General features: G+C 37.8%; 1 protein-coding gene across 4 annotated transcripts in view; it reads right to left on the reverse strand.

Annotated features, from left to right (window-relative positions):
* Positions 1-14,952, reverse strand: part of heatr5a (HEAT repeat containing 5a) — a 125,111-nt gene that overhangs the window by 81,745 nt on the left and 28,414 nt on the right. For all 4 annotated transcript variants that reach the window (XM_059956275.1, XM_059956248.1, XM_059956266.1 and 1 more), the window contains exons 4-12: positions 13,139-13,247; positions 12,734-12,883; positions 10,397-10,568; positions 8,600-8,757; positions 7,909-8,158; positions 4,487-4,642; positions 2,355-2,605; positions 1,231-1,342; positions 123-275 (exon numbers count right to left, since the gene is read on the reverse strand). In XM_059956275.1, coding sequence (XP_059812258.1) covers positions 123-275; positions 1,231-1,342; positions 2,355-2,605; positions 4,487-4,642; positions 7,909-8,158; positions 8,600-8,757; positions 10,397-10,568; positions 12,734-12,883; positions 13,139-13,247 — 1,511 coding nt within the window. The remainder of the gene's footprint in view (positions 1-122; positions 276-1,230; positions 1,343-2,354; positions 2,606-4,486; positions 4,643-7,908; positions 8,159-8,599; positions 8,758-10,396; positions 10,569-12,733; positions 12,884-13,138; positions 13,248-14,952) is intronic.

The following is a 14,952-nucleotide window of genomic DNA, read 5'->3' on the forward strand; positions in this document are numbered from 1 at the left end:
TGTATTTTATTACACCTTAATTGGTATTCTCTCCCGAACCAAATGCAGTTTTCTCTTCTTCTGACAAAATGAGATTGAAAGAACATGGAAATTAACTTGGATCAATAAGTTGCACGTCTTACCATTCAAAGCTCCTGCCCGTTCTTCCAATGTCACCTGCCATGTGAAGCAGTCCCCTCGATTTATCTCTGTTTCCAAGTCCTTTGGAGACTGTGGGAATACACTTTTCCAAAGCAAAAGAATTCTTGGGAGATGATGGTGAATGACTGGTGGCCCTGAAATTAGAGATTGGTTTGAAATTCTCTATTATATGCTTGCAAATTTCAAAGTAATATTGAGAAAATAATTAACAAATAATACTTCTGACTCCATTTTAAAAACAAACTGATGCTAATATTTATTGCAGTGTTTTATATAAGATGACAGCAAGTTGAAATATATTAATTTTATACTTGCTTCATAACTCCAGTTAAAAGAAACATTTAAAAACTACCTCACAACTTCAGTGTTAAATAAATATATGTTGCTTCGGTTTTGTAGTAGACTGGCACAATCACAAATGTTTAACGGGCATTTTTTCTCAAATGAGTGTAAAAACCCACAGTTCACAGTAGTTTAATCTCCTGAAAAACTTTGAGGTAGTGTTATACACAAGAGTGTAATTTATAAAACAGTTCTTACAAATGGTCCCTTCAAATGGAGTTGAAATAAATGACACAAAACATTTTATTCATTTCAATTTATTGTCTTATTAGTATTGGTAGATTCATTTTTAATTTAAAGTACACTTCACAATATTATTCTTCATTTTTATATTCCAAGGTGCTATAAACTTCCATGCGATACCAGAAAAGCAGTTTAGAAATTGAGTAGATGACTGAGAGTACAAAAGGTTAATGCTATTATAACTGATGAGGGAGAATGCTGATCTTTCAAATAACAGCTTTCGTCTTACACACCTTGATATCTTGAAAATAATTACATTGTTTTCTCAATATTAAAATATCAATCACAAGTAAATAAAGAACTAAACTGCATTACCGTGGTGGCATAGTGTTAGCTAGCTTCTTTGAAAAGTAAACTTGAAACATCCAGTACCTTAGCCTTCCCCTTCAATTTTGCAAATTATTTTCAACGAAGACTGATCCAATTCTTTTGGAAAGCTGATCATCAATAACCCCTGTTCACCCTATATTTAACAATTCCTATTGATTTGATGGACAATCTTACCTAATGTCATGAGTGCAGAAATGAGAAGCCAACCAGCCTGCGTTCGTTGCACTGAGAGGCGACTATTTTGGATTGCTGTACGTAAAATCTCCTCTGCTTGAGTCATAATCAACTTGAACAAAAATTTAAATATGCATAAGCAGGAATAAAACAAATTGTCAAAACAATGTGGCAATAGCAATAACACAAGACAAATGTAGGGAAAATGACTTTAATGGTTAAGGACTTGGTAATAAATAACAAGACTATCCTCTGGAAAACAAAGGAAAAGAAAAAGAGAGAGCTCCAGTGTGTTAAAAGTGACAACAGATCAACCTCGTATCAGTTGCAAAGCTGAGGTTGCAGCATCCATTATTACAGACCACACAAGTATTATCAACCCACAGAAAAATAAGTAGTGTTGGTTGTTGTGACTGAACAAGTAAACCTCGTTTTTTTTCCAAAGGCTGAACTCCAGCTCTGATGTCTCTTCATTTGCTCTAGAGATCAGAGATCCTCACTCCCAGAGCCTCTAATCATGTGCTATCTAATCTTGAAAGCCCAAAGAGCTCGAAGAAACCCATCGTTTCAGTCTGCTCGCATCCCTTGGAATTTCTATCTTGCCCCCAGGATTCTATTTAGTCTGTGACCACTTACATCCATGACAACACTGATAGTATCTACCACTTCACCAAGTTTTCAAGTTTCTTCAATGCAACCAGTTAATTTTCACTATGGGCCTCTACACCTCCGACTCACATCATTTCCTTGAATGGATACCTAACCAGAAACTTACTGTAAACACTATCTGTTCTCAGCAGTCATCATTGCCATTATTTCAGTCAGAGACAACAGGTCTCAATAATATCACAAACTACAATTGCTCTGATTATCCATACCCCTTCTCTGCAACTTAAAACCATGTTAAATTTCCAGGTTATTATTAATTTTAATGAAAGGTCAATACACTAACAATTTCCAACATTCTTAATTCTTATTTTGAATTCAGTAAAAAGTGTTAAAATGCATATCTGAGTTTAAAAGGCAGCAACAATTAATCTTACTTAACAGCTCTATACTTGAGTTATTTAGCATTCTTCTGAACATTCTTTTTTTTTTGAAGAATATAATGGTAAAGTCATTACCTTTCCTTTGCCATGAGGAATACCCAATGGACAATGTTGCACAGCTCCTAGCAGGGCTGCTATTGCAAAACTGTAGCCAGTTACTGCCTCTGGGGATGATCGGAGAGCATTCAGACGTTCAATGCAACGATCCAGCAAAGGAGAAACCTTGAATGGCAGTGCTACTGCAAAACAGCGCAAGCACCAAGCTGCAGCTAGTCTTGCAGAAAGACTTGGATGAAGCAACACTGAAATGACTTTGTCTAACAGACCTGATAAAAGGAGAGATAACAAATCACAAATGCACCTGCATTGACAAATATTACATTTTTTTCAACGTCAACTTCAGATTTCTATTGAAGCATTCAATAAGTATTTAAGCTGAGCTCCAGATGATTTGTTAAACAGCTGAACATACCACTACAGCATGGCCATAAATGATGAAAATATAATTGAACATATCCTTTCACCAGAACTTAGACACAATTCTTTTCCCCGCCAACATCCTCATTCTATCTCAGTCCCATTCTCATTTCCAATTGGTCCTTGGATAACTCCAGAGTTTTTACCTCAAGCATTTACTGGAAAATCACTGCTGAATGCACCCTGAATTCTGGGTGAAGAAAGAACTTCCTAATAAGAGCCATTTACCATTTTCTATCCTCATCTATATGTCCTGTGGTAAGCAACAACTTAAGTTTTGTAATCCATGAGAGGATCAATCCTGTCATATACATCCTGAATAACTGATTAAACTGAGGAGGAGAAGCTGGAGAGGAGAGGGTATGATGCATTTGCTCGACCTTTAGTTTTCTCCATTCTCTGCACCTCAGCAACTTATATTACCTCAAATTTTTCTCACTTCTGATGAAAAGAATGTGGAATCAAAATACTAACAATCCCTGATCTTGAATTTACTCAGCATTTTGATTTATTTTATAAATGCTGGATTGGTGATGTGAATCACAGGAGCAAATACAGTCTAGACATAATTATATTTAAAATCATTTTCCAAACAATATTTGCCAACTTCAAGGCACTAATTATTCATGTTAATAACTTGTTTCATCAGCAGACTATCATTTGCATTTAATCCAAATTGGCAATTGATCTTTGTCTTAGGAATGTACACAAAAGCTTTGCTATTCATATAATGAGTGCTTTATATTTTTAGTTTTTAATGCAGGACAGAGTTTCAAAGAATCCATCATATCTAAAATTACAAATTCATAGGTCTTTTTGGTCAGAAGTATTGTACTGTAAATAAAGACATTTCACAAACATCAACATTCAAGTGAAAATGTTGGAGTAAAATACAAGTTTTGTTGGAAAATAAGTATGCACATTATTTCTGATTCTCATAAGAACAGCTGGAATGGCAACATTTTAGAAAAAGAAACAACTGAAACAATTACTAAAAATTTAAAAACTTATGTTAGTACTATAATTAGCACAAAAGTAAACAGCTGGCAATAAAGCAAAGTTGACTAATTTAAGATGAAATCCATAAAAATCTGTTGAAGCTTTGCAGACAAATATACCCACAGCAAAACAATGTCTGTTATGGCAGATTTTCTAAATTACTGTACATTAATGGTATTAATATTACCATCTACTTTTCATTTTCTTGTTTATTTTTACATGTTGTGCAGAGGTATAATAATTTTTCAATTAATCCAGTGAATTTGAAAGCTTGACAACATGCTGGGAGTCCTGGAAACAGCCACGTGAACCAAATGCCAAACCACTGGATTGTAACGGAATCTTGCTGTAATTCAGCTAATTTGCCAGTCGGCAAGAGCAGGAAGAAAAATAAATTTCTAGAGAGCATCAATGGCAATTGAATCTAACATCCGGATTACCTCAGGAAAAACAATTTAGTTAGCCAATTCAAAGAACAATAGAGTAGAAAGAGAATCAACCGTTCCAACTGCCTGTCGGATGTACTTTATAAATGGTGTGATTGTTCCACAACGTTTATGTCACTAACAGTATTTCCACAGTTTTTCACCACATACAATTTGACTGTTGTATCCATATACACTGTACAAAAAAATCTGTTCATGAAAATGAATGGAATCTGAACTTTTTAATCTGTCAATGAGATCTGTTAACAAACAGTAACAGCCATTGAGGTTCCTACCAGACTTTACCTGTGGTAGAATCCTGAAGCAGTGGAGCACCAGTAGAACCAAGGGCTTGTACTAGACTTCCCAACTCTTGAAGGGCACACACAAGCACATGCTGACTGGCAGATATATCCATTGTACCCACTTTCATCTCCACGTTACTGTCACTCATTACAGCATCTAGTAATTAAAATGAGCCTCAATTGAATTATTGCAGATATAACATCAAACAAAAAAGTCAGTGGTGCATTCAGGATTTTATAAATGACAATATTCCTGCAATTAAATAAACCCAAGAGCTCAAGCAAACCAGAGCACCTAAGCTTTAAATCCCTGTAATGGGCAATGGAATTAATTGATGCCAAATCTGAGACAGTGTCTCATCTTTCAGTCCTCCCAGAGGCATAATGGAACAGCATATGCCATCAAAATTATATTCTCATCTATAACTCCTCACTGAGCAACAAACTAAAGCAAGGGACTCAAAGAGAATAAATCACTCAAATCTCAAGAGATAAAGAAAAACACGGATATTGAAATGCCTGAACTCAAGAATATTGTGAGATAAATTTGGCATACCAACATGAAGTGGCAGATGGAGTTCAACCCAGATACATGTGAGGTGGTTCATTTTGTGATGACAGAATATAGTATTAATGATAAGACTCTTGGCAGTGTGGAGGATCAGAGGGATCTTGGGGTCTGAGTCCATAGGACTCTCAAAGCTGCTACGCAGGTTGACTCTGTGGTTAAAAAAGCATACGGTGCATTCGCCTTCATCAATCCTGGGATTGAGTTTAGGAGCTGAGAGGTAATGTTGCAGCTGTATAGGACTCTGGTCAGACCTCACTTGGAGTACTGTGCTCAGTTCTGGTCGCCTCACTACAGGAAGGATGTGGAAACCATAGAAAGGGTGCAGAGGAGATTTACAAGGATGCTGCCTGGATTGGGGAGCATGCCTTATGAGAATAGGTTGAGTGAACTCCACCTTTTTTTCTTGGAGCGACGGAAGATAAGAGGTGACCTGATAGAGGTGTATAAGATGATGAGAGGCATTGAACAGGTGGATAGTCAGAGGCTTTTTTCCCCAGGGCTAAAATGGCTAGCATGAGAGGACACAGTTTTAAGATGCTTGGAAGTAGGTACAGAGGAGATGTCAGGGGTAAGTTGTTGTTTTTTTTTTATTAACACAGAGAGTGGTGAGTGAGTGGAATGTGCTGCTGGTGGAGGCCAATACGATAGGGTCTTTTAAGAGACTCCTGGACATGTACATGGAGCTCAGAAAAAACGGAAGGATATTGGTAACCACAGGTAATTTCTCAATACCATAGGTATTGTTCTGTAGGTTTCTCTGTGTTTTATAAAGATCAGAACCTAATCCAAACCATTTCTGCACTGCATTGTGACAAGATATATTCAAAATGGAAAGGCTCAGGATGTCAATAGTTTATGCACAATCTACTGCTTTCTTTCAAGGTCTTATTTATTTATTTATTCATTTTCCAAAATGGAAGCATAACTGGCCATCCCTCTATTTATTACCTATCCCTAGGTGCCATTGAGAAGTGATGGAGAGCCAATATCTTGAGCCACTACAGTCCTTTTAGTGAAGGTCTCAATTCAGCAGAAATAAGTTAGGGAGCTCCAGTGTTTAGACCCAGTGAGCAATATGGTGGCATACTTTCTCTTCCTGGTGTTAGAAGTCATGGACTTTGGAGTGACATCAGAGGGGACCAAGAAAAAAAGTCTATTTTGCAGAGACACCTACTTTAAATATGGTTCAATGATGGTGGAAGCAACGAATGTTTAAAGTAATGGTTAGCACATCATTCAAGCAAGCTTTGCCCTCAGTAGTGACAATTTGGATGTTGTTGGAAATGCATTCATCCAGGAAAGTGCAGTGCATCCCTTTACATTCCTGACTTAATATGGCATAAAGGAGCAGAGTCACCATTTGCAGGGCAAATTTGCGTGTGTGTTCCCCAACCTCTCATCAGCTCTTGGTTTATGGTTCATGATTCATCGGAATGGTTTATGATTCAACACAATCTCAAGAACAACTGTGGCATGTGGCACAATTGGAATGAGCTTGGTCCCATAGGCTTTGCTGTATCCCATACTCTCAACAGTTTCTTAATATCATAGGTGTCATTTAGAATTGACCAAAGACTGGTTTCTATGATGGAGAACATGAGGAGCAGAAGCTGTAATTTACCATCCACTCTGTGGTTCAGTTTTGTCTTCAGCACCTCCAAGCTGGATCCTGCCTCGTTAAGGTGCTCGAGGCTCCTCTACGACATTGCAGTTTAATTGGTCAAAGCCATTCTTACTTATGTGTGTCAGGACAACAGAGTTTTGACATCTGACATCTGTATGGTAGCAAAGCTCCGTGCATTGCATGCCATTTTGCTGCTTAGCACAGACACAGTCACGTTCTGTAGTTCCTCCAGGCAGGATAGGATCTAAGTTTTCGGAGTGCCTAGCGACATAGCCTTCTGCATTTTCACTGAACCCAAATCTAACCCGACTTGATTGTAACAGTCAAGTGAAAGCATACTAAGTCATGAGGTCAAAGATTACGGTGAGAGGCATTTGAACTCCTGCTGATACTTTACTGCACCTTGTGATGCCAGCAAAGCTGACAGTAATAAAACCCTGTCTCAGAAAGTTTTCTGTACCCTAGATATTTCAAAGTGACAAACGTGCACTTTGATTATTTATTTACTTTGAACTTTGAGCATTGATACTTCAGCTAAGGTAAACTAACTGATATCATCAAGTGGTGGTTTAATTTGCCACATTTAATCTGACATCATAAAACTCATGAAGTCTGGGGCCAGTGTTGAGACCTAGTCTGGCAACTGGTTGGCATCCTTCTGTTTTAAGGAACAATGGGTGAAGATGATGATCACAAGCCTGTGGAAGATATGGAGATCCTGAGATGCCCACTTGTCAAGCTCCACCTCTTGGTCTCACCAGTGTAGTCCAAAGGAAAGCTTATGAAGCAATATATTTGGCACCTGCTTGGCTGCAGGAGTTGCCAAAAGGATGTTCAATGACATCCAGCCGCCTCAGGGGCTCTACTCTGGATTTGTTGTCTGGGTTTACTCCCATAAACTTTGTCTCTCCCAAGGCTGCCCAAAAGGCAGTGGGGCTATTTACCTATAGCTGGGGATCTGTTTCATGAGCACAAGGACGTGTCCACACACCAGTAGGCCTGCATACCACATGCACAGGGGCCAGACCTCCTCTCCATCCTCTGTAGTTCAGCCTGAGTCTGAAATGAGTTCAGCTTCCATGTGTCTGGCAACTATAGACATGCAATTTACTATTAAATATACCACATATAAACAAAGAAACAACACTAACGGGGTTCAAGCATCATTCATTGCTCATGTAACAGCCAAAGTCACTCTAAATGTACATGAAAAAGACATACTTCATACCTACAACTTTCTTCTGTTTACCCACAGCATAACAGATCTCCTTTGCTGCGGCAATCTGAGCTTTCTCTCCAAGTAGACTTCCCACTGTGGCCCGAAGGATGAATGAAACACAACGACGACAGCAAATGGCATCAATTTGAGTCTGGTTAGCTTTTGGATGGGAGACTAACTCCAAAATATGACCAAGTAGGGAAGCAAAGTTAGCTTCCAACCACTGACTACCGAGTGTTGAAACAAATGTAACGTAAGCCTATAAAAGAGGGATTTGTGAATTTTCTATAGACTTATTTCAATACCAAACAAAATTTTAAAGTAACATTATTTAATCACTTTATTCTATCACTACCATATCTGTGATCTTCAAATCATTCAGAACACTAAAATGTGTAAATTACAGCTCAGATTACAATCAACTCATTAATACAGTGCAGCATTTCATTCTAATGCAATTAATAGGAGTAATCCATTTTAGATAGTTGGTGCTCAGGTTAGAGTTTGATTGTTATCCAGCAGCAAAAGGGAACAAAAATAGCACAGGCTTAAGACATTGAAAGAAGAGAAACAAATATTCACAAGTATTCTTAGATTTTTCATGTATCCTTTACCACTTTGTTTGTTTATTTGGTAAATAAAACTGTACTTAAACATGCAACTAATGATTTCTCAAAAAAAGGCAAAAATCAAATCTAACCTGAGTTACTCCAACCCTAACATCCCGGTTCAAGGAGTTGCATCCTTTCAGCATTTCTCCACTGACACGCAAGAACCCACTGCCACCTCGCAGGAAGCCAGAAGCTAACAAGTCCATTGCTTCTTCCAATGAGGTTTTACGAATCACTTGTCTAGCACCTGGAAAGAAACATGGACATTTATTAAAAAGCTTTTCTTTCCTTGATACATTTTCCAGATTATCAACTAACTTTAACAAGCAAAACTGAAATGAGAGCTCAATGACTTGATTTCCTCCACAAATATGGTCTATGTTGTGATACCAGAATTAAACTTCAATTTATGTAAAGCCAGTAAAACTGGGATTACTAAATTGTTTTGAATATCAGGGTTGAGCCCAGAGAGTCTTGACTTTAATTCTCAAAGTCTTGTTATCAGCAGTGAATGAAATTAAGTGGCATTGTGAAAATCATGTCCCTGATGGATAGCTAGGCAATAGAAAGTAGCAGCAGAGAGCTCACCAGATTAAAAAAAAAGACTTGAATTTCATTTTACAAGGTACACAATTTAAAAAAATCTCTGAAACTTCAAGCTACTGAAACAAAGTAAGAAGCACCAATTTGCAAAGACCAGTGCTTAACCTTAAAGGTGACTTGGACACAAACTATAAAGGAAAAGGGAGTTTTATCAAGGGGAAAGAGATGTAATGGTCTTTTTGAGGAGTAATTTCAGTGTGGTACACTTTTTCGAAAACACTGTAGCCAGAAGGTGAGATGAACAAGTGGGAATAATAATCACTAGACCTGATGTTTATCAAAGTTCAAAAAGAATGGGAGAATTGGACAAGGTTTCAGAAATGGAGATCACCAGCCAAACAAAGGACGGTATTGATAATTTTAAACTTGAGGCTTAGGGGGCTAGAAGGCAATGTAAAACCCAAGGACAAAAGCAATAGTGAGTGGGACTTCGCAGTGGGCAGAAAAGAAACAAGATCTAGATGCACTGAAGATTATCAGCCAGGACAATTTTGAAATAGTTAAATTTAGCACAGGTGAAAAATGGAAAGCTACAATTACCCTGACAAACAGTCTTTAGGTGGCTCAAAACAGATTTTCTTATTTCCTTGCAATATAAGATGCAAGTCAGCCCACCAAATCTATGCCAACTCACAAAACAACCACATATCTCCATTAATTGCTCCCCACATTCCTACCAAACCTACCATCCACATATAGGCTTGGGTAATTTATAGCTAACAACTAACCAATTATTTTTGAAGTCTTTGGGATGCAGGAGGACTTCCAAGAGGAAACCGACTACAATCACAGGAAGAAGGCGTAAACACCAAGCAGACTGTACTCAAGGTCAGTCCTGAACCAGAGCTGCTGAAATATGTCACTGTGCCATCCAGTACATTACAACAGAGTCCAGACTGCATCACGTAAAAAATAGCCACACAGAGGTTACCAACTACAATTACCAACTACAAAACTTCATGCATTACTGTGTTAAATGTCTAATTTTTAAAAAAAATCACATCTTGTATGGAAGAGATGCACAATATGTGGCAAGCTGAACAGATTGATTCACTAACATTGTAAAGTTCTTTAGCTGTTCTTTTCAAAGTTTAGAAAAACACGCTCCCATTTTTACCAAAATCACTGTTAGTACAAGTTCAAGAATTTTATCAGATATATCAAATTAGAAATGAAGCAGATTTTAGTTGTTAGTTTGGTGTTAAGAATAGTAATTCAGAATCAAAACAGATTTAAATAAATTAGTAAAATAAAATTCATATGCCTAAAGGGGTAGAACCTACCTGGACGCTCTTTAGGCACTACAGCTGCTGCCAGAATTGTTCCCAGCAATTTTGATACAGAGACACGGACATCATAATTAGAACCTTCAAAGGCTTTGAAACAAAGTGTAGCAACATTCTCTAATTCTGAGGTCCACATAAATAGAGCTTCTTTCTGAAGTTCCAAAAGGCACTGAAATACAAAAATACTGTCAGTATCTATTGGAACAATTATGGTAAAACGTCAATGAGAACATGTAAAAAAATATATCTGGAATAAACATATTCTATCAGCAAATCCTTTTGATAAAGAGCTTGTTTACACTTCAAACCAAATAATTAGCATTCTGTACAAATTTAGAAATGAATTGCTGATCAAGAACTACCGTTTAGAAATGAAGCAAACATCATACAAGTTCAGTTGAAATGGTGTTGCTCAGAAAATCATCAACTCAAGCAAAAATGTTCATGAAGAGTAGGAACAAAGCAATAAAGAGACAGAATTCAATACATTTAAGTGTGAAGTGATGGATTTTGGAAAGCCAATCAAGCGTGGGACTTGTACAATGAACGGTAGGGCAGTAAGGGGTAAAGAAAAATAATCAAATACACTAGTTTGTGAGAAGCATGGACTGACAGTGGAAACCACAAAACTGCCAAATCAACAAAAATCATCCAGCTCACTAAAATATCCACAGTATAACTATAGAAATTTGCTAGTCTTTGGTAACACACGAAATCTCCTGATGAAACACAGCTCTCTTCATAATTGCATTAATTATGTGGGGCCTAGGATAAATGGAGAGACAAGGTAGAGCACAACTGTAAGTGTCAGCTCTAGACATTGCCTGACTCCAAATACAGTTGGGTTGACTAATTTCAAAGTAAATTTATTACCGAAGTACCTATATGCCACCATATAAAACCATGAGATTCATTTTCTTGTTTACATACTCAGAAAATCCAGTAACTATAATAGAACTGCACCAACATGGCAGACAATGAGTGTGCAACAGGCAACAAAATGTGCAAATACAGAAGAAAAAATTGAAATAAATAAACAGATAAACAGACAAGCAAGCAATAAATAACAAGAACAATGAGATGAAGATTCCCTGAAAGCGAGTCCATAGGTTGTGGGAACAGATTAGTGATGAGAAAAGTGAGGTTGAGTGAAGCTATCCCCTTCAGTTCAAGAACCTGATGGTTTAGTGGAAATAACTGTTCTTGAACCTAGTGGTGAGTCCTGAGGCTTTCTTGCTGATGGCAGCAGCAAAAAGAGAGCATATCCTGGGTGGTAGGGGTTTCTGACAATGAACACTGTTTGCCTGCAATAATGCTCCCTGTACATGAGTTTAATGGTGGGGAGAGCTTTACCCATAACGGACTGGGCTGTATCCACTACTTTTTGTAGGATTTTCCATTTAAGGGCATTGGTGTTTCCATACCAGGCTATGATGCAGCCAATCAATATACTCTCCACCATACATCATGCCAAGCCTTTTCAAACTTCTGAGGAAGTAGAGACACTTCCGTGCTTTCTTCATAATTGCATTTAAGTGATGGGCCCAAAACAGGTCCTCTGAAATGATAACACCAAAGAATTCCAGGCAAAGTCAGGGCAAGAGGAAGAGAGGCAGATTTGAGGCCTGTCCGCTTAAAGTGAGAGCAAGGTTTGATCAATCCAAGTGCCAGGCTGATTTGGAAAGGTTGAGTACAGGCTGAAGCATAGCCACGAAGTCCAAGCCCAGAGTATATTGATGTGACAGGGCTTGGGTCCTAGTGCAAGGAATGACCCGATGTTTGGATAATTGAAACATTGGACCAGATTGATTGAAAAGGCATGATGTCAGGACAAGAGTGTTGGGCCAATTGTGCACGTTACTCCACAACATTTACTCGGCTCTATGCTGAACTGTGGCCAGGCTGTGGTCTGCTCCAGCTGCTCTGGGCTCCCATGTTTATGGACTCACTTTTGTTCCGAATGCTATTTGCTTGCTTATATTGTTTGCATGATTTGTTTTTTCCTTCTTTGCACACTGGTGGGTTATCTTGGGTTTTCTTGTTTTGTGGCTGCCTGTATGGAGACAAACCTCAAAGCTGTTTTATGTATACATACTTTGATAATAAATGTACTCTGCATTTCCTCAGGCTTCCCTTACAGTGTAGTTTAATTCCTGGATTTCATGCATCTTGGATAAAACACAGAAATATACAACCAACGTTCTAAATAGAGAAATAGATAGTGTGAAGAAATCTCTTGAACAAACTTTCAGAGTTTTAACCAACTGTGCAGAGCACTTCATTTAATAGTATACTGTATGTCTGAAAGTGAATGAGCACAGAACACATACATACCTTTGCTGCAGCACAACGGACAGCCATTGATCGATCTGTCAAACATGAGCGAGCAGCTTTATAGATATCTCTGTGACATGGCACAGCAGCAACTCCTTGTCCCAGCAGCACCTTCTGTAAACTCAGCATTATCTCATAGCGCCCTTGAGACTAGATCACAAACCATGCCAGATGTTAAAGATCATACAGTGTCAAAGCTAACAAAAACAGTACACTTCCTCAACTTAATGGAGGCTCAGCATTCTTGGAACTCTGAACAAATTAGTCAATATTAGAAAGTCAAAATTATACATCAAGAATTGTCAATTCATCAAAAGAAATAAAATTTCCCAAATGCAAAATTATATTGACTGTGAACATGACTATCAGCTGTTTTATAAGAGATTTTGATATGAAGTATCCTACCTCAGCACTTTTCATAGCTTTCAACAAGTTTCCCACAGTGTTTGTGTGTGTATTCCCCAGCATTCGTCCCAGCTGTTCATACAGGGCTCCCAAACAAGCAACAGCAGCTCTGCAAAACAAGAACAAACCATTGGAACAAATGCATCAACTGAAACAGGAATACTATATTAAAAATTACAGTATTTGAGAGAAAATTGTTAGTCTGTCACATCTGCTGAAAATTATTCCTTTAACAAATATTATTTCTACAAAATAAGAAGATTCAAAAGGTAAATTACTTGGACAATCTGAATCAGCAGAACACCTTAGGAGAAGGGAAAGTTGATGAGTAACTTACATTATTAGATGCAAAGCCACAATAAATCATTGAATATTATGCAGAAGATCAAGTACTGTAGGCCTGTGTGCACCACCAGTTTCAGTGCTGGGGCTTCTGCTGTTCAGCATTTATATATGTAAAGGATTTGGATGAGAATGTATGAAGTATGGTTCGTGAGTTTGCTGATAATAATAAATTTAGCATTGTTGATAAAGAAGCTTATCAAAAATTACCAGATGATCTTCATCAGCAAGTTAAATGGACTGAGGAATGTGAGATAACATTCAATTCAGTTAATTGTAAGGTGTTGCATTTTGTAAAGTCAAACCACGATTTTCACTGTGAATAGTCAGGCCCCGCAGAATGTTGTAGTACAGAGGGACCTTGAAATATAAGAAGATAGTATCCTTGACCTCACAATCTACTTCATCTGTGACCTTGCACCTTATTGTCTACCTGTACTACAATCTCTCTACTTCAGCATTTAATTTTGTACTCTGTTATTGTTTTACCTTGTACTAACTCAATACACTGTTGTATGTAGATACAGATCACTTCAGTACAAGTTTTTCACTGTTCCTCAGTACATGTGACAACAATAAACCAATTTACTAATTTAGATCACCAGAAGTGGCATCACAGGTAGACAGTGTGATGAAAAAGGCATTTAGCTTGCTGTCCTTTATCAGCCAGGGCAATGACTGTAGGAGCTGTAACATTATGTTGCATTTGTACAAGATGTTGGTGAGGCTGTACCTGTAGTATTGTGTACAATTTTGGTTACGGTAGGAAAGATATCATGAAATGGGAATGAGTGTAAGGAAGCTCAACAAGAATGCTGCTAAGACTCGAGGGCCTGAGTTATAGATGTTCGGCTAGCAAAGAGTGTATTCTCTAACACTTAATTCTCCAATGTTTTTCCTTTTGACTTGTAATACCTTGATAGATAGATAAGATTTACTTTATCGATCCCAAAAAGGAAATCACAGAGTCACAATTGCATTACAAGTGCACAGATGTACAAATATTATAGGTAAGAATAAAAAATGTTACCGTGAAAATAAGATGACAAGATTTACAAGATTTCCAAGTTCACATTGATAAGATGGTAGTGCAAGAGTTACCGTAATATTATACAGTAATGGTGCACATTCACACAGGTCCAGATAAGAAGCAATAATAGTATTGCACAGGGTGTCTGTAATAGCAATAGCAGGGTGTGGTAAACAGAGATTAATAAAAGTCTACCAGGGGGTGGGGGTCATCACTTCGCAGGCTGTTGACTCATTATACAGCCTAACGGCTAAGAGTAAGGATGACTTCATACAGTGCTCTTTGGAGCAGCGCAGTTGTCTTAGCCTATTACTGAAAAAGCTCTTCTGTTCAGCCAAGGTGGCATGCAGAGGGTGAGAAACATTGTCCAGAATTGTCAGGATTTTCCGAAGAGTCCTTTGTTCTACCACAGCTTCCAGTATGTCCAGTTTGACTCCTATAA

This window comes from Hypanus sabinus, chromosome 2 (genome assembly GCF_030144855.1).
Source record: "Hypanus sabinus isolate sHypSab1 chromosome 2, sHypSab1.hap1, whole genome shotgun sequence".
Taxonomy (NCBI): domain Eukaryota; kingdom Metazoa; phylum Chordata; class Chondrichthyes; order Myliobatiformes; family Dasyatidae; genus Hypanus; species Hypanus sabinus.